General features: G+C 49.0%; 2 protein-coding genes across 5 annotated transcripts in view; both read right to left on the bottom strand.

Moving 5' to 3' along the window:
• Positions 1–14,486, bottom strand: part of POC1B (POC1 centriolar protein B) — a 97,835-nt gene extending 83,349 nt beyond the window's left edge. Inside the window, exons 1-2 of one of the 4 annotated variants that reach the window (XM_055336650.1) lie at positions 9,451–14,486; positions 8,146–8,230 (exon numbers count right to left, since the gene is read on the bottom strand). In XM_055336650.1, coding sequence (XP_055192625.1) covers positions 8,146–8,230; positions 9,451–9,861 — 496 coding nt within the window. In that variant the 5' untranslated portion in view covers positions 9,862–14,486. Of the gene's footprint in view, positions 1–7,553; positions 7,657–8,145; positions 8,231–8,632; positions 8,737–9,450 lie in introns of those variants that run through there. The other 3 variants (XM_055336649.1, XM_055336651.1, XM_055336652.1) reach the window with 3 other exon arrangements.
• GALNT4 (polypeptide N-acetylgalactosaminyltransferase 4) lies at positions 3,364–7,464 on the bottom strand. The gene has a single exon (XM_055336653.1). The coding sequence runs from the start codon at positions 7,256–7,258 to the stop codon at positions 5,510–5,512; it is 1,749 nt and encodes a 582-aa protein (XP_055192628.1). The 5' UTR covers positions 7,259–7,464; the 3' UTR covers positions 3,364–5,509.
• Positions 14,487–19,711: the final 5,225 nt, after the last annotated feature.

The following is a 19,711-nucleotide window of genomic DNA, read 5'->3' as shown; positions in this document are numbered from 1 at the left end:
AGCCCCCCACCCCCCCATCCCCTTAATGGCTATCTAGTATCTTCTCCTTTCAATTCAACAATTCTACTCCACCCTGGACCTTGGCTTTCGTGATACTCTACTGTCATGGATTCCTTCTTAGATTCTTTTGCCATTTCTTCTTCTGGTCTAGAGGTTGGAGATCTTTAGGACTCAGACTTGGGCCATTGCCCTCATTGTTCTATGTTCTTCCCAGGTGATCTCAAATATTCCCATTACTGCTAAAAATCAAAAACAAATGGAGGCCAGCCTTGAAAATTCCCTGAGCAGACAAAACCTATTTAGTCATACAAACAATGATTAATTTAGCTTATTTTGTAAAACTAACTTGATCTGGATCATTTCTTGCTTATGTCTCTGGAAATCATAATCAAAACTTGAACTGTTTCCCAAGGTTAACTGCTGACCAATACCCTATCATTTAAGAAAATTCTAATATTACAAGCAATCAGCGTGGAATAAAGTCAGTGCTCTCTTAGTACAAAAGCTGCTTTATAAGGTACCTCTGAGCCTCCTTCCATGTTTTGAGTACTCTCAGTTTGCAAACTGTCTTTATGGTATACACACAACAAACTTTTACTAATTTCTATTTCAGAGATTGCTTGGTTTTACTTATTATTTCTGAATTTTTGACAACTTTAAATACCATCTGTATGCTAACAACTCCCAAATTTCTCTTTCCCAGATTACTGCCCTAATTTGAAGGCCACCATCTTAGTTTGAACCACCGTCATCTCCTGTTGTTGTTACTAAAATAGCTCCTAACTTATTTCTCTACTAATATAGTTCAGTATCCACATAATAGCCACAATGATCTTTTTGAGGTATAAATCAGACCATGCCATTCCCTTACTTAAAATCCTTCAACAACTTTTTATAACTTTCAGAACCAAATTCCTAAAATATGGCCTCTGCCTTAGTTTCCTGTGGCTGCCATAGTAAGTTGCCATAAACTGGGAGGCTCAAAGCAAAGGAAATTTTCTTGTACAGTGCTGAAGACCAGAAGTACAAAATCAAGGTGCTGGCAAGAATCTAAGTTCTAAAGGAGATCCCAGTCCTTGCCTCTTCCAATGTCTGATGCCTCCAGAAGATCTCTGGCTCATGGCTGCATGACTCCAATCCCTGCCTCTGGCTTCACACAGCCTTCTTCTCTTATCTCCTCTGTGTGTCTCTCATAAGAACGTTTGTCATTGGATTCAAGGCTCACCAAGATAATCCAGGATGATCTCTTTTGAAGATATTTAACTTAATTACATCTGGAAAGGACTCCCCCCACACACACACAAGGTCACATTTACAGGTTTCAGGGACATAAACTTATCTTTTAAAGCACCACCATTTGACCTAGTCTAACCTCCCAGACCTTCCCCAAACTGCCTCCGCCTTCCTGTGGAAACTCAATTCCCAAAGCTACAGACTCTATCTCTTCTGGTCTTTTTTTTTTTTTTAAGGAATTTTTTTCTGAAGATTTTTTACATATATAATATATAAAATATACATGTATATATAAACACACACTATATACTTTTTTTTTTCATTTTTCTCCTTATACAATTGATAATCACTCTCCACAACTGTAATCTCTACAGCCATCACAGGGCTTAAACTCACAACCCTGAGATGAAGAGTTGCATGCTCTTCTGAATGAGCCAGCCAGGTGCCTCTGGCCTTCTATTTCCTTGATCAAGGACAAGTTCTTCCCCACCCTTGGTCTTTGCATATGCTATTCTCTCTCTAGTCTTTGCCTAGCTAACTCCTTCTTCAGTCCTTGAGCTAAATTGAACTCCCACAGAGGAGTGTTCCTTGATCCCAAAAACATATGTCACCACTGTTATTCTTCAAAGAACTCTTTCTTTTCTTTACAGTGTGTTCACCTTTTCCTGTTTCCAGTTGTACCTGCACATGATTTGTGTGTTTACTAATTAATATTTGTCTCTCTCATTGGACTGTGAATTCCATCTGAAGAAGCATACGTGTTTTGTTCACTTCTGAATGTATACCCAGGGCATAAAGCAGCATCTGGCACACAGCAGCATTAACTAAATAAAGAAGTACTAAATAAATAGAGTACCTCCCATTTCCCCCTTTGAACAAGATTAGATACATGCAAACAAGAGAGTTAGAATAGTAACCAGAGAGCCAAGGACACCCCCTGGCCTGCAGTAGACAACTCTCCCAGGCCAACCTGAGAAAGTGACTGAGCTTGGCACAAAAGGAAAAGTAGTGTCTGATTATTAGCAAGTTGTAAGGACTTGTCTACTCTTCAGTTCTACACAATTCACAAACTCATTTCACCTTTTATAATAACTCCTACTTCCTGTTCAAAAGGATTGACTGAAGTTTTTCCTTAATTTTAGGAAAAAATTCCAATAAAAACTGATTTCCACTTACAGCTATAATTCAATTTATTACCCAAAGTTGTACAATGAGGGATGCCTGGTGGCTCAGCGGTTGAACATCTGCCTTCAGCTCAGGGTGTGATCCTGAAGTCCCAGGATCGAGTCCCACATCAGGCTCCTTGCATGGAACCTGCTCCTCCCTCTGCCTGTGTCTCTGCCCCCTCCCCCCGTCTCTTATAAATAAATAAATAAAATCTTTTTTAAAAAAAATCAAAGTTGTACAACCATTGTCATTATCTAATTCCAGAACATTCTCATCACATCCCCACCTGCCCACAGAAAAATCCCCATCCTCATTAGCAACAATTCTCTGGTCCTCCCTCCCCCAGCCCCTGGCAAACACTATGTACTGTCTCTATGATTTTCCCAGTCATTTTTTACTTTCATGAAACTGAAACAGAGATAAAATGATTTGCACAGGATTGCCATCACTTAGTAGGAGAGCAAGATTATAACATATGTATTTATAGTAATTTTTTAAACTATATATAAAACAAAAGATCAGTAAAAATAACATTGAGCTCAAGTATGTGGCTGTAAGACATCTGACGTCTTAGCATAGTGATTCCCCACTGCGCACTCGCACTAGGAAGAGAATTCCCAGGCAGCGTGGCAGGCTGTGGAGATGCAGAGGAATAGGGCAGTGGGCAGAATCACTAAGGAGGAGGAGAGATGTGACTGGTGGACAGGAAAGGCACTTGGGATGGGGTGATGCAGAAAGAAGGTTAAGGGAAATGTGAGGCTATGTGCTTTACAGAATAGACATATTTCTTTTTAGCCTAAGGTTTTGAAATTGGTGTTACTGTGCCCAGGTGCTCACTTGTTTCCCCAGTGGGTCCCAGAGCCCTGGGGGATCATTTCTTGTTTGTTTATAAATAGTTAATGCATGCATTAATAGTGCTAACACCACTTCAGAATATTTGGTTAATGACACCTTGCAAAATAATGCAGGAACTTTTACTTTTTAATATTTTGTCCATATTTTCAAACAAGCAAAATAATTACAAACTCAACTCACCTCTGTTACCATCAACAAATGTGCACAATAGAAACAATGACCCCACAGACTAAAATCATTAGAATCCATTTGCAAAAATAATTAGCCACACATTTTATTTTATGTCTTAATCAATATTGCAAAAACCATTAACAAAGGGAGAAAAGAGGATGGAAACTGCTCATCATACAGGAAAAAAAATCCATTGTTCGAAAGAGATTAATCTGAACCCCAACATTTTTTGTGCTCTTTTAAAAATATGATTAAAACAGCAATTTAAAGGGATCATTTGTTTTGGAAAGTATTTATATTCTTAGGCCAAAAGATTACTTTTAGAGTTTGAAAGGGTAAAGATAAAAACAAAATTGGTTCAACGACTGTCAAAATAAAACGAATACAAACACTGACCACAACTTTCCACTCAATTCAAACTAAACCACTTCAGTTGAGCTCAGCTCACTTAATTTTTGTTTAGAGATTTACTCATTCGAAAGAAAGAGAGAGAGAGAGAGAGTGGGGAGGGGCAGAGGGAAGGAGAGGATCTCATGTGGGTGCCCCCCCTTAGCACAGAGCCCACAGATGTGGGGCTCAATCCCATGACTCCAGAGATCATGACCTGAGCTAAAATCAAGAGCCGGGCCCTTAACCAACTGAGCCACCCAGGTGCCCCTCAGCTCACTTAATTTTAAAACTCCCTCTTTTCCAGCTTCATAACTGGACTGAAAGTTGCCCCACATTATTGGTGTTAAAAGTGAAGACATAAAAAGTGTTATAAAGACTGCAAGATTGATTTTAATATGTAATCACAACATTTCAGAGCTGGAAGGGATCTCTGAGATCTAATCCAGCACCCACGTTTTACAGATGAGAAAACTAAAACCCAAACAGAGTCTTTTGGTCAAATGACAGGACCAAAATCATGAAAGGACCACGGCTGAGCTATTCATTCATTCATTGATTCATTCATCATTCATTCATGCACCCACTTTCTGAAAGCTGCCTGAGTGCCCGGCTTGGTGCTGAAAACAGGCTGCAAGGCAGCATTATTCACCAGTGCCCAGGCAGTCTTTCTCCTTGGTTTATGATAAATCCTTCCTCATCAGGAAGAATGACTCGAAGAATCCCACAGCCTTTGTAGCTTGGGGCCCACTTTCAGTTTCACACATTTCAGTAAACACAGTTGGGTTTAACTTCAGAGAGCCAACAACTGTGTTTACTTTAAACAATTAAGCATTAACAAAGGGAAGCACAATGTTGTGAATGAGTCCCTCTCCAGGACATTCATAACTTAAGGAAGTGCAACCAGAAAATGACCCCCACACACAAAAAGAGTTCACAGAGAGAACAGCTTACAAATTCAGAGCAATATGAGGTATCAATACAGATCAGTGAAGTGTAATAGCTCACCGAGTGTGGAATGTAAATATCGCCCCGTTTCATTCAGATGCGGGTGTACTTTTTTCCGAGATGTCTGCATGTTAAAAAGACATCCGAACTCACATTCAAATTAATGCCCTCTTCCAATGAAACATACATCTAAACTTTTTTCCTTAAGATCAACTTTCTTTGATTTCTCGTTGATTAAAGGAAAATTAAAATTAAAGAAATAACACCTAAAATGTAATGTGTTGGCTAAAAGAAATTCAAATCCTATATACAACCAAAACAGCAATAGCTCAAACCACGCCATTTGCGAGTTTTGTTTTTAAAGGGATGGGCAAACAAACTTACTCGTCAACATAAATCATCCTTCATTCTGCTTAGACTTTTACATTCTTTAGTATCAAGTCTGGCGCTTAAATGTTTTGTGTATCTCAATTCACAGTCAACTTCTTTAAGGAGAAGAAACCATACTGACAAAGCTCTTAAATAAAACAACGTATGAGTAAGGCACTTTGAAATATTAAACAGCAGCTCTCTAGGCACCCACTTTCAGTGTTCTATACCAAAATGAAACAGCTTTCACAGAGCTCTCGCAGATGACCAGTGAGTGATTTCTGATAAAATACAATCTTCACTGAGATTCTTTAAAGGCTCTTTGACTTTCTTGAAGCTATGGTCAGCTCAGAAAGAAAGTGCATAATATTATGCTCTTCTATTTCTCAAACTTCCAGATTTGATTTTTATCTAGAGCATCACAAGTTCTCATCTGAACATCAGATCGACCCTCAGGTGTCCGGAAGGCACTAAGACACAGCCCTGAGTGTGGATGAAAAATGGTCCCGTCCTCTCTAAAATGCCAAACAATGTTTGCTGGAACAGGGAACCCGTCTTTTGGACAATTTTGCATCCCTACGTATTTTTTTTGCTCAGGAACCTCTGCACATAACTCTGTCACAGAGTTAAACCTTATCTCTTTGTTTGAAGTATATTCAAAGAATTGATTGCCTCCTTGACCGTGGCATCCAAAGAGCGAAAGGTTGGCACCTGTCGGGTTGTTGTCGGGAGAATTATAATCTAAACACTCAGAAGAGATTCCCATACTGCGAATAGCTCCATGCCAGCCTGGCCTATCCTCTGGGACGTGTAAATTAGGAAATACGTTTTTCAAATACCAGTCAAAGCTCTTGCACTTCAGCCGCTCTCGTAGTAATTTCCTTTCAGAAATATCACCATAAGCTTCTTTCCTCGCTGGAGGGTTTCGGTTGTAGAAATGCTCTTTGTACTCATCCATCCACACTTCCGCTGCCCGGGCAGTATTCTGGAGGAAATTGGGCCGAGCATATGGTGCCCGCTTGGGGAACACATGGCCCACATGGGAACACGGGTGGATCTCCAATTTCCCGCCACACTGCCACACCCTAAAAGATAGCTCAAGGTTTTCACCTCCCCACACTTCCATTCCAGTGTCGTAAGTTCCAAGGTAGTGAAAATATTTCTTGCTGACGGCAAACAGTCCTCCAGCCATGGTGGGCGATCTGATGGGGTCAATTCTCGATTTCCGTCTGTCCCTCTCATGTTTGGGGACAGAGTGCCATTGGAAGGTTAAGCGCCAGTCAAACCCCCCAATCATGGGCTCCCCGGTCTGCATATAAAATTCAAAAGTATTCCAATCGATGGTGTCTATAACAGGACAAACGACTGCTGTTTCGTCTTCACTAATTCTTTCCAAGAGTGGTTCTAACCAGCCAGAGTTACACTCACAGTGACAATCCAGGAAAGTGAGGACGTCCCCAGTGGCGAAAGTGGCCCCAATGAGGCGGGCTCTCACCAGCCCCTCGCGCTTACTTGTTCTAATCAGGCGGACTCTGTCGAGGTCGCTGATGTAAGTTTCGAGCTGCGTCTTCAAATAAGCTCGGTCGCTCAAGTCATCCACCAGGATGATCTCCTTCAAAAGCACTGCCGGAGAGGTCTCTAAGACACTGTGGATGGTGCGGAGCAGGGTCGACCAGGCTTCATTATAGAAAGCGATGATAACGGAGGTGGTGGGGAGGCGCCGGTAGTCGAACGTCTTGGCTTTGCACTCGTACATTCTCTTATCCTCTATGTGGCGGTGCAGGGAAATCCTGTCACTGAGATAGATGTTAATGGCATATCTCTCAATAAGTTCTTCTTGCTGCTTCAATTCACCCTCGCTGAGCTGCAGTTTGCTGGCCTTCCCCCACTCCCCGAGCGCGTGGGAGTCCGCCGGGGGCTTCTCGTACAGCGGTCGGGACAACCCCTCTGCCTTTGGCCGGGGCTCTGCGAGCTGCCTGGGGCCCCGCTCCCGGGCGAGGTCGGCTGCTGGGGAGGCGTGGAAGGTGGAGGCCGAGAGCTCCACCAGGATATAGGCCACGGTCAGAAGCGCCAGCAACAGGCAGCTTTTGCGCGCCCAGGTCCACCTCGCGGCCACCCGGACCCTCATGGCTACGGGCGCGGACGCCGCCGGCAGGGGGGCTGCGGCCCGCGGAGGGAGCTGGGGCTCGGGGCTCGGGGCTCGGGCAGGAGCGAGCCTCGGGGCCGCTGCCGGGGTCACCTGCCGCCGCTCGCCGCTCGGGCCTCGGCGTCCGGCGCAGCCACAACTTCTCTCTCCCCGCTTCCTCCTGCTCCGCTCACAACTTTTCACAAACTCTCCAGCCAACACCCCACCCTCCCCCCGCCCCCCGCCCCCCCCCTCCCGGGGCCCGGGCCGAGGACAAACCCCTCCCCTTCCCACTCACTCCTCCTGGTGGTTAGTCCGCGAAAGTCCTCGGCCCGGCGGGGGCCCGCGGGCGGCGCGGAGGGGACGGGACGGGAGGGGACGGGAGGGGAGGGGACGGGAGGGGACGGGGTAGGGGGTGGAGGGGAGGGGGGGGTCGGGGAGGAGAGGAGGGGGATGGGGAGCGGAGCAGAGAGGAGGAGGTCTGGAGGAGAAGAGAGGAGCGGAGGGGAGGAGGGAGGAGACGGGGTAGGGGAGCGGAGGGGAGGGGAGCGAAGGGGAGGGGAGAGGAGGGGAGCGGAGCGAGAGGAGGGGGTCGGGAGGAGAAGAGAGCAGCGGAGAGGAGCGGAGGGGGTAGGGGAGGGGAGGAGACGGGGGAGGGGAGGGGAGGGGAGGGGAGAGGGTCGGGGAGGACAGGAGAGGGGAGCGAAGGGGGAGGGGAGCGGAGGGGAGCGGAGGGGAGGGGCCGGACCCACGGAGCGCGGGGCCCGCCTCTCCGCCGCGCGGCACCTCCGCCGGGTCCCGGGGCGCCCCGCGGCGCAGCGTGGACCGGTTCGTGGGGCACCTGCCAACTCGCCGGCAACAACAGCGAGACAGACCCGACCAGAACTCACCAAGCTGTTTGCCGCTGGGACTGAAGTCCACGGAGGTGACCGCAGCTTTGTGGCCCTTAAAATACCGCTCCAGGACCGGGTCCTCCTGGAAGGAGAGCGGGCGGGTTTGCGGGCGGGTTTGCGGGCGGGTTTGCGGGCGGGTGCGGCCTCGGAGGCGGCGAGCCCGCGGGACAGGGCCGCCCGGCGCCCGCACGCGCTCCGCCCCCCGGGCCCCCGCGCCCCCCCGGCCCCCCCCGAATGCGCGTTCCCGGGCCCGCTCGCGGCGGAAGCCCGCGGCCCGATTCTGACGCAGGCGCTCCACGGGAAGCCTCGAGAGTTCTGGGGGCCGCGGGGCGGCCGGGGGCCCCGGGGGCGCGGGAGGAGCGCCGGGGACCAGGCCGGGGCTCGGGGCCTGGGGCGCGGGGGCGGGAGACGCGGACACCGGCCTCCGCCTCCCGCCAGGTGCGGGCGCGGCAGCCCCGCCGAGGCGCCCCCAGCCCCTCCTTACCGGGGCGGCGGCCATGGGAGGAGCGGTCGGCGCCGGGCTCCCGCCGGCGGGGGGCCTCGGGGGGAAGGGAGGGGACGGGGCAGGAGGGGGGACCGTGAGGCGCCCGGAACCGTCCGCCCGGAGCGGCGGCGCCTCCCGGTCACTACAACAACGGCGGCCCAGTCAAACCCCGCGCTCCAGGCGTGGCCAGCCGAGCCCCGAAGCGTGCCGGCGCGGGAGGGGGCGGGCCCCCGCCGCGGGGCAGGCGGGACGCCGCGGGGGCAGGTGTGGCCGCGCACGGAAGCCGCGGCTTAGGGACCCCCGCGCTTCGAGCCCGGCACGGGGGGAAGTCGAGCCGGGGCTGGAAACGCGGCGGCTGGGCGGCAGGGTTGGGAGGCTCCTGATCGATGCGCTCGGAGTTCTATTGCATGTTAAAGAGACAGCGCCCGCCGGTTGCAGGAGGTCTGCGCCCGCCCCGGGACGGAGGGAGGGACGGAGGGAGGGAGGGAGGGCGGCTTGGTGGTCGCTGATTCGCGCGCGGGGGCTGAGCCCCCGGAGGACACACTTGTACTCAGGTAGTCGCCACGTGGGGCACGATGAGCGTCGCGATGTGAATCACAGGTGCTGGTGGACGGACGACGCCGTGACAGCCGCGGCCGCAGGGAGCCTCGGGGAGAAGCTCGAGCGGCCGCGAGGGCCCCGGGTCGACCCGATGGCGGCGTCCGCAAGCCGTGGCCTCGGTGACGCCGGTCCGAGATCCCGGGGCCAGAGCCCGCGCTGCGGGGTCCGTCTCCCTCTCTGGCCCTCCCTCAGCGCGGGCGGGGCACCGCGAAACGTACCGAGATACGCGTTACTGGCAGCAAAGGAAACGAGGCGGCGACGGCCCACGCCTGGGAGGGCCGGGGGGGGGGGGGGGCAGGTGTGCCCGCGCCCGCAGACGCACCTGCGGCCAGGCCCTCCGGCCGCGGACTCCGGTCCTCGTCGACACTGTACGTCGCAACCGAAAGCAGCCAGGAGGTGCCTTTAGGTCTCGGTATCGGTTCAAGTCCAAGTTTGTGGACTGGCCGGCGTTGGGCTCCGAGGGCCCAGAGGCGCCTGTTGCGGCCTGTGCGCGGGACGAGCCAGGGCCGCGTCTGCAGAGACCCCGCAGGCGCAGGCGCGTCGGGTCCTCGCCGGGTCCTCGCCGGGTCCTCGCCGGGTGCGAGGACCGTCACTCGAGTCCAGGGACTGCGGTAGCCCGGCTGGCGCATCCCAGCAGCCCATCAACGCGCTGCCGCAGGAATCTAAGCTGTCTTATTCCCAAGCTAGGTTTAACTTAAAAACAAAAAAACACAATACTTAAAAACAGTTTTGCGGTGCTGGTTTGAATGTAAAATGTGGTAGCTTTGTGCACAGCAGTTTGGCACTTCCTCCATAAGTTAACTCCTGGGTTTTGTTTTGTTTTTAAGATTTTATTTATTCATGAGAGACGCAGAGAGAGAGAGAGAGAGAGAGGCAGAGACACAGGCAGAGGGAGAAGCAGGCTCCACGCAGGGAGCCCCACGTGGGACTCGATCCCGGGACTCCAGGATCACACCCTGGGCTGAAGGCAGACGCTCAACCGCTGAGCCACCGGGGATCCCACCTCCTGGGTTTATACAGGAAAGTATTGAAAGCAGAGACTAGGGGATCCCTGGGGGGCTCAGCGGTTGAGTGCCTGCCTTCCACCCAGGGTGTGATCCCAGGGTCCCGGGATCGAGTCCCACATCAGTCTCCCTGCATGAAGCCTATTTCTCCCTCTGCCTGTGTTTCTACCTGTGTGTGTGTGTGTGTGTGTGTGTGTCTCATGAATAAATAAATAAAATCTTTTAAAAAAATAAAAAGAAAGCAGAGACTAGAATAGATGCTTGTGCACCAAAGTTCATAGCAACATTACAACAGTCAAAAAGTAGAAACAATTCACCTGTCCAACAGATGACACTACAAATGTGACAGGTACCTATAAGGACCGTTATTTGGTCATAGGAAGGAATGACATTCCAATGCTACTACAATGTGACTGGAACTTGAAAATAATACGCTAAGTGAATAAGCCAGATACAAAGACACGCACATTGCATGGTCCCATGTATATGGGGTTCCTCAAATAGTTGAATTCAGAGAGACACAAAGTAAAATGGAGGCCACCAGAGGTGTGAGGATAAGGGAGAATGGGGAATTAATTTTTTTTAAAGATTTAATTTATTTATTCATGAGAAACACACAGAGAGTGGCAGAGACACAGGCAGTTGGAGAGGCAGGTTCCCTGCGAGGAGCCTGATGCGGGACTCGATCCCAGGACGCCAGGATCACGCCCTGAGAATGGGGAATTATTGTTTAACGGGAGCAGAGTTTCTGTTTGAGACGGTGACCTTCTGGAAATAGGTACTAGCGGTGGTTGAAAACATTGTGAAAGTTCTTCAGGCCACTGACTTGTACACTGAAGAGTAAAGTGGTAAATTTGATGTGATGTAGATGCAACTTTGATCAAAACTACTAATTCTGGAAACTATGACCAAGACCTCAGGATTTCTCATAGCTGAGAGAGGTCTGATGTTGGGTATAGCAGATTTAGAGAAAGAGAAAAAGATAGGGATGTAGAAACTAGTTCAAAAGAAACAAGAAGTTTTTAAGTACAGGTTTTTCTCTCAGTCTTTTAGTAAAAAAATTTTAGACTTGTAGTTGTCAGAAAATACATGTTCTTAACTTAATAGAAGGAAAATGATCACCCACTGGCCCATCACCTAAAAATTGACTTTTTAAAAAATTAAAGATTGATTGATTGATTGATGACTGATTTGACAGAGAGCACAAGCAGGAGAGCCAGGCAGAGGGAGAGGGAGAAGCAGTCTCCTCTCTGAGCAAGGAGCCAGATGTGGGGCTGGATCCCAGGACCCTGAGATCATGACATGAGCTGAAGCAGACGCTTAATTGACTGAGCCACCCACGCACCCCAGAAACTGACTTCAGAAACTTTTTTCCCTCTACCTGTGGTGTGCTCACTACCTGCAGAGTACTCCTCTAAGTAACTTACAAATTTGACATTTAGTCTTCATAAGGATCTTACCAGAGAGATGCTATTATTACCATGTACATTTCTACATGGGGGAATTGATATGCGGAGGCATGAAGTAACCGGCCCCAGGTACACAGGAAGGGGCACAGCTTTAGATTTCCGCGGGTACCTCCAGACTCCACCGATGCCCTTTGCATGATTGCAGGCCTCTTGTTAAACATGTAAAATTCTGTATCCCAGCCTACCAGTAAATTTTACAAAAAGAAGAATGGAACATCTCTGTTTCCATTCCACTGTTCTCTTAGTAATCCACACTGCTTTTCCACATTTTATTTTATTTTATTTTATTTTATTTTATTTTATTTTATTTGTTATTCCTTGCCTTTGCAAACAGCAAAAGCTCAGAGATAGAATTTTGGGAACATGGCCAAAATTGGGAAATTTTTTTCCCCCTAACTTCAAGCCTGCTTGAATTCATGTAATTCAGGGCACCTGGGTGGCTCAGTGGTTGAGCATTTGCCCTCAGCTCAGGGCGTGATCCGGGGGTCCTGGGATCGAGTCCTGCGTCGGGCTCCCCACAAGGAGCTTGCTTCTCCCTCTGCCTATGTCTCTGCCTCTGTCTCTCTCTCTGTGTGTGTCTCTCATGAATAAATAAATAAAATCTTTTAAAAAAAAAAAAGAATTCATGTAATTCCACTTGCTACAGTAATTTGGAACCACTCCAAACTGCAAATTTATTAGTCTGGAAGAAAGCCACAATATTTCACAATATTTGGAAGTCTACATAAGAAATCTCCAAGATACCGTTGGAGACAAGCTACTAAGTAAGACAGACTGATCCTATAATTAGCTCTCCTCTTTCAGATTCCGCTCAAATTAGAAATCAAGTTTATCCACTTGAGCACCATATACATTTGTTTCTCCCTTAGGAGTCATTCTTCAGTTAGTTCCCTTCAAAGGTTGAAAATTTGGAGATAGCACAAAAGTGCCACCTACTGTTCATATTCCTGTGTGGCACTTGGAGTGAAGCAACTTTGCAGCCTATTCCCAGACCATGTAACTCTTGGATTCCTTTGCTCCAGAGTATAGGAGAGGACACAGAGAGGACGGACGTACCAGGTCTGTTTGAATCACCAAAGTGTTAGCTTTTGTTTTGGTTTGAAGACCATCGGTGATTTATTTCCATCAAAATTCAGTTTCCAAATCCATATGAACTATATCCTCCAATAGGTTTATCTTCCCAATTTTTTTGAAGATTTTGTTTATTCATGAGAGACATGAAAAAAATGACTCTTTTCCAAAGAAGACAGGCCAGCTGTTATATGGAAAAAGGTGTTCCACATCACTAATCATCGAGGAAATGCACATCAGAAGTGCTGTGAACTATCACTTCTCTTCTGTTCAACTGGCTACCATCAAGAAGACAAGAGACAGCATGTGTTGGTGAAGATGTGAAGAAAATGTGTGCTGTTGATGGCAATATAACTGGCACAGCCCCTCTGGAACACAGTACCAAGGTTCCTCAAGACGTTAAAAATAAAAAAAATAAATAAAAAATAAACGTTAAAAATAGAAATACCATGTGCCCCAGTGATCCTACTTCTGGGTATATATCCAAAGGAAATGAAAACAGGAGACTGACAAGGTATCTGCAGTCTCAGGTTCATTGCATCATTATTTACAATAGCCAAGGCATGGAAACAACGTAAGTGTCCATCAAAAGATGAGTGGATGAGCCTGTGCTACGTGATTATATACACAGTGGAGCAGTACTCAGCCCTGGACACAAGAAGACCTTGCCATTTGCAACAATGTGAATGGACTTCCAGGGCTTTCCTCCAGGTGAAATAAGTCAAAGAAAAATACTATGTGATCTCTCATATGCAGAATTTAAAAACATCAAACTCATAGAAACAGAGTAGAATGGTGGTTGCCAAGGGCTGAGCGGTGGGGAAACGTGGGGAGATGTTGCTCAAAGGGTACAAACTTTCAGTTACAGGACTAATAAGATCCAAGGATCCAATGCACAGCATGGTGACTATCCACAATACTGTATTGGATCCTTGAAAGTTGCTCTGAGAGTAGAGCTTTAATGCTCTTACCATAACCACAACAACGACGATGACGACAAAATGATGTGTTTGCAGAAGATATGTTAACTAACCTTACTGTGGTAAACATTTTGCAATATATCCGAATATCAAATCATCCCACCGTACACTGACCAGTGAGCTGGACCTGGGGGATCAGAGGCTCCACGCCCCCTCCCCTTGGAACGTTCTGCTTGCCTTTCCTGTCTAACAGCCTGGAGATGGTGATGTGATGTTGAAAACACCTGCACAGAATACGTACATACGTAACCAAACCCAGTGAGGGCCTCTTTCTAAGCTTTTAAGATTTGGAGGACGTATCCTGGGACCCATTGATCTTACTGCCACCTAAGACAGGCCTCTTCTGTAAGTTCCCTTTGCTGTTATTAAAATTGCCACCCACCACCTACCTGCCTCTTTGTTTAGTGTCTCGCTGCTCCCTGCACATAGGGGCCAGTTTCAGCTTACACTGCAAGACCCCCCTGGCGGTTGTAAACCTCCATCTACCTTACAAGAGCTCAGACAGTAGCCTGAAAACGTTCATTCATTGCCTTTAAACAAGCGAGAGCCACCCACGTTAGAATTGAGCAACTCAGGGGTAAAGCAGGTGTTACTAGCTGCTGCCTGGCAGATAGTGCTCGATGAGAGTTAGATTCTTATCCCTCTGTGTCCTGACACTTTTAAGGTTTGAATGAATACCTTCCATCAGAGAAGGGAGGCAGGACAAACAGCAGCCCCGTGATAGCTTAGTTTCCCCAGCCCCACAGACTCAGTCTGGGTCTCTTGGAGCCCGGGGATACAGGGAGAGAAGTAGAAGAAACAGTGTCACGTCATGGTCGAGTCTGGTGAGACGTTTGGCACAAGCTATACTGCTTGGGTAGCCAGGAGACTAAGGGGAAACCAGAGTGACAAAGGAGGAGGCTCCCACCCGGGTCTGCGTAGACCACAGCATGACCCTGGCACAGTGAAGACCGCGGGAGCCTTACTTTGCTGGGTTGTTGTGAATTATTTAACTCAACTGGATAATTTCAATCAGTAGTTCTTCACAAGGACATCCTCCTCATCCCCCCATCCCAGGATGTTTGGCAATGTCTGGAGACACTTATACTTGTCATAACGGGGGGTCTGGTGCTCTTGGCATCTGGTAGATAGAGCTCAGGGATGCTGCTAAAAATCCTACCATGTATGGGACAGCCTCCACGACTACCCAGCCCCAAATGTCAATAGTGCTGAGGTGGAGAAACCTTGATTTAAATGAAAGCACTTCACACATACATGCTCAATAAGTGTTGATTCACCCTTCTGGCCTGATGTCCTGCTGTTCATAAGGTTTCAGATAATTAGCCATCTCCCAAACTTCCCATGTATACCAAAGTGTCTTCATTATAAGGCATACCTTTTACCAAAAATATCACTGTTCTAGCCTGCTAGCTGCACTTCTGGTGAGCATAGCATCATGTATAGAGAAGTTGAATCACTGTGTTGTATACCTGAAAATAATGTAACATTGTGTGTCAACTAGACTCAATTTTTTTTAAAGATTTCACTCATTTATTCATGAGAGACACACACACACACAGAGAGAGAGAGAGAGGCAGAGACACAGGCAGTGAGAGAAGCAGGCCCCATGCAGGGAGCCCATGTGGGACTCGATCCTGGGTCTCCAGGATCACGCCCTGGACTGAAGGTGGTGCTAAACCGCTGAGCCACCCAGGCTGCCCTAGACTCAAATTTTTAAAAAAATCAATCACAGTTGTAGTGTTTTGAACTGGCATCAGATGTGATAATTTATACATATTTTCCCTCTAAGTAGCTGTCATCAAATCATGGTGGGCATTAGTTAATGACCTCTTAAACTCCAAAAGAAGTAGTATACTATATACATTTCTAGGGTTCTAGGATTCTATTTCATATTAGATCAGTTCTTGAAATGGTGCCTGGGGACATGAAAAAGTAACCTATTCACGAGTTTACTGATTTATTATCCCCAAATACATAGTCCTTAGTTGGGGCTCCAGAGAGGCTCATTGACATGCTCATCTCTGTTCAGTTAGTGACCCAGTCAAACCTACAACTTGATGGTCCAGAATTTTAGTTCAGGGCTGGCTTCCCCTTGCCCCCGAATAACTGCGAATGTATAATCTTTATCCAAAATGAGTTTAGCAAGAGGTTATCACTTTTTATTCATCTTGTGAGACTTAATGACATTCTCTATGGGACAGAATTTTGGTCCCCAGACTATATTCCATAAACATTGAGTGCGCTATTAGGTATTAAAGATATGAAGAGGGGTGTGTGGGTGACTCAGTGGTTGAGCATCTACCATTGGCTCGGGTCATGATCCTGGGGTCCTGGGATCGAGTCCCACATCGGGCTCCCTGTGAGGAGCCTGCTTCTCCCTCTGCCTATGTCTCTGCCTCTCTCTGTTTCTCAAGAATAAATAAATAAATAAAATCTTTTAAAAAAATAATGATATGAAGACAAGTAAAAATGGGTCCCAGGGTAGGAAATGCTTAGATTCTAAACCCAAGCAGACACCAAGAAGGAGTGAGGGAGGTTAGATTGTAGGGTTGCCAGACACAGTAGGAGGTATCCTAAATGAATTGCATGAATTACAGGGGACATACACTAAAAACAAAACCAAATCAACGTTTATCTGAACTTCAACTTTAGACCTCTTGCATTTTTATTTACCAAACCCAGGAGCTCTGCTGGAAACTGGGGAGAACGGGAAAGTGCAGGCCTCACCGAAAGGGGGAGCGGCTGCGGAGTGTCTCAGGAATGATTTCCATGAGGCATGCAGCCCCAGTGTTGCCAAACCATTGAAATTACCATAAGCTGGAAATCCAGAATTTCAGTTAAAATCTCCCTAATTTTAAAAGCTGAGGGCTGATTTGAGAAATTTTAAAGACTCAGGGGCCCCCAAAATCTCTACGGCTTGTGAGGGTGTTTAAGTGAGCCCCAAATAAGACCTCTTTCCCACCAGGATGGAGAAGGCCCTGAGTCCTACAGATTTCCGACGGACGGAGGTCGGACCATCGCCAATGATACTGCTGATAGAACAACCAAGGATCTGGCCTGTGTACAGCCAAGCGGGCCTGCTGGCAGGCTCTTGAGGTGACCTAACCCCCCACCCCCGTCCCAACTTTGCAGCCCAACAGAGCAGCGTTGCCCTCCAGCCAAGAGGGCAAACCAGAATATTCCTGGTCTGCAGACAGAAGAGTGTGAAGAGAGAGGAGGGTGGCAGGGGCTGAGCTGAGTTGGCCCCCCTTCTCCTCAACTGTCTACCCCCACCCCGCTGGGGCACCCCTCAAACCCACCCCCATCTCAGGACGGGGAAAGGGAGGCGGGGAAGCCAGAAGAGTTCCTGGGGGCAGCGCCTTCTTGCGGGGAGCAGAGGCCGAGGAGCAAGGCCCGAGGGTCTCCGGGTCTGACAGTGGACTCGGCCACTGACTGTCGAAGTTTCCAGCGCAGTAGAAGGACCCATGGCCCTGGGTTCACCGAGGTGCTGCGAGCAGGCCAACCGTTGCCCACCAGGCATCCGTCCCCACAGCTGGGCCTGCAGGCTGAGGGGGGACAGGAGGCCGCGGGACAGCAGGTGGGAGGCCACGCAGGACTTGCCAGCAGGGTGCGGGGAGGCAGGTATGGCCTTCCAGCAAACACCCGGCTCCGGGTTGGGAGGACTGTGGTGGAGGGAGGGAGTGTGTGTGTTTGGTTCCTCAGCACCCATTCCCGCGCCTGTGGGGACAGGGTGGGGGACAGCTGGCCGTGCCCGCAAACCTGGCCGTGGAACCCTTGGAGTCTACTGAGCACGAGATGCGAGGTGACACGGACCTGTGTCTGAAATGGAAAGGCCGGAGACCTGGCGCCCTGCGCACACCCCCTGGGGGCAAGGGTACAAGAGTGTCCTTCCAGGACCACATGTGACCTGGGGGGGTGGGGGGGGGAGCAGGACTGCAGCCCGAGAAGGCCTGAAGTGACGCCAGAAACCCAGTCCCAGCATAGACTGCCTGAGTCCCGGCAGCTGGGGAGGACACAGAAGTGACCTGCAGAGGAAAACGCACTGCTCACACCCCGGGGAGTACAGCCAAATGCACGGGGCGGGGGGGTGGGGCAGGAGCCCCCAGAAGTGCCCACGATAATAATCCTTTCTGGGCTCAAACCCAGGGAAAGCTAGTTTGAAACATTCAAAGAGCAGGGACCGGGGCAGCCCGGGGGGCTCCGCGGTTTAGCACCGCCTTCGGCCCAGGGCATGATCCTGGAGTCCCGGGATCGAGTCCCGCCTCGGGCTCCTTGCATGAAGCCTGCTTCTCCCTTTGCCTGTGTCTCTGCCTCTCTCTCTCTCTCTCTCTCTCTCTCTCTCTCTCTCTCATGAATAAATAAATAAATCTTAAAAAAAAAAAAAAAGCAGGAATCATCACCGTATGACTTTGGGGACTCCATCCCAGCAAGATCTTGATATACCTCTTGCCTCCCTCCTGTGCTTCTACCCAGGAGTCAGAAACCTCCTAGCAAGTGGGAAGGAAGGGGAAATGGAGAGAATAAAATCCACCATTCCCGACGTTAGCTGGGGGAAATAGAAACACGCCCCGGCCCCATCTAGCACCGACTGTAGCTTCCAGGGCTTGGAGATTGGGGAGCAGAGAAGCTTTGTGGTTTAACTTCACATAGAAATGGGTCTTTTGGGCAGCCCGTGTGGCTCAGCGGTTTAGCGTCGCCTTCAGCCCAGGGCCTGATCCTAGAGACCTGAGATCGAGTCCCACGTTGGGCTCCCTGCATGAAGCCTGCTTCTCCCTCTGCCACGCTCTCTCTCTTTCTCTCTGTCTCTCATTAATAAATACATAAAATCTTGAAAAAAAAAAGAAATGGGTCTTTTAATTACTGAAATGAAACTATTTTGTAATAATGAGGGAGCAGAAGGCAAAGCACCAGCTGACATCCCTCAAACCCCACCACCCACCCCCGGCCACCCCCCAACAACCCCAACCAAGTGGGATGTGTGTGACATTCCTCAGGCACTCCAGCCTGCCCAGAAACTAGGGGAAGGGAAAACTAATAGAGGCCACAGCACAGCAAGACCTGAGTCTCCCTCAGTTTACAAATGTCTGAGTGATTTGCAAGAAAAAAGCATTCTTATCAATAACCTAACTTCCAGAGGGCAAAACTGCTTTACTAGAGGGGAAAACAAAAACAATCTTAATTTGACAATGGCAAGGTCTCCAATACCTTGTAGGTCCTCTTTAGCATACAAAAACCCTTTTGAAAACCTCCCTCTTCCCTAGTCCCCCAACTCCCATGTCACCCCTCACCACCACCACCCCCAGGGCAGCAGCTCTTTTCTGCCCCCAGGGGTCCTGTCCCCGTACTTTAATAAAACCAGCGTTTTTGCACCACAGGCATCTCAAGAATATAGAGGCCAGGGTGGAGAGGGAAATGCAAGGGAGGGGGGTGGGCATGGCATATGTGGGGGTGCTGCAGAAGAAGGAATTAATGTGAGCATCCTGGGGTACTGAGCAATGTGATTGTATCACAGGAACCATGAGTAGTTGGCTAGTAGGAACGCAGCGTACAGGGGAAGCAAGGCAGAGATGAGACTGCCAAGCTGATGAATTGGGAGGGACACAGTGAGTAGAATCTGGCAGGAAGCAGATGGCGCAAGTCAACTGAGGAGACCTTAATAAAGGGACAATTTACAAAGGTGTGGGCAGGATTAAGGGAAACAGGTGAGATGGGGCCCTGCCCTAGGGCTGGCAACAGTAGGGAACCACTTCCATCCTTGATCTGAAGAGGTAAAGAGGCCAACACCAAGACCCAGAGACCCTAGAGTCTGCTTGTTCGGAGCTGTGGTCTTTGGTAGAAGGGTATTGTCAACTCTGAGCAAACTCAGCTGGGAGGGATCTGAGGAAACACAGCACCCCAGTCTCTCTTCTTCTCGGTGCTGGTGATTTCCACTGGTTAAGATGACCTGGAAGTCAG

The sequence above is a fragment of the Nyctereutes procyonoides genome, unplaced genomic scaffold (genome assembly GCF_905146905.1).
Source record: "Nyctereutes procyonoides isolate TBG_1078 unplaced genomic scaffold, NYPRO_anot_genome, whole genome shotgun sequence".
NCBI lineage: Eukaryota > Metazoa > Chordata > Mammalia > Carnivora > Canidae > Nyctereutes > Nyctereutes procyonoides.
Note: the sequence above shows the minus strand (reverse complement) of the source record. Positions and strands in the feature narration are given on the sequence as shown.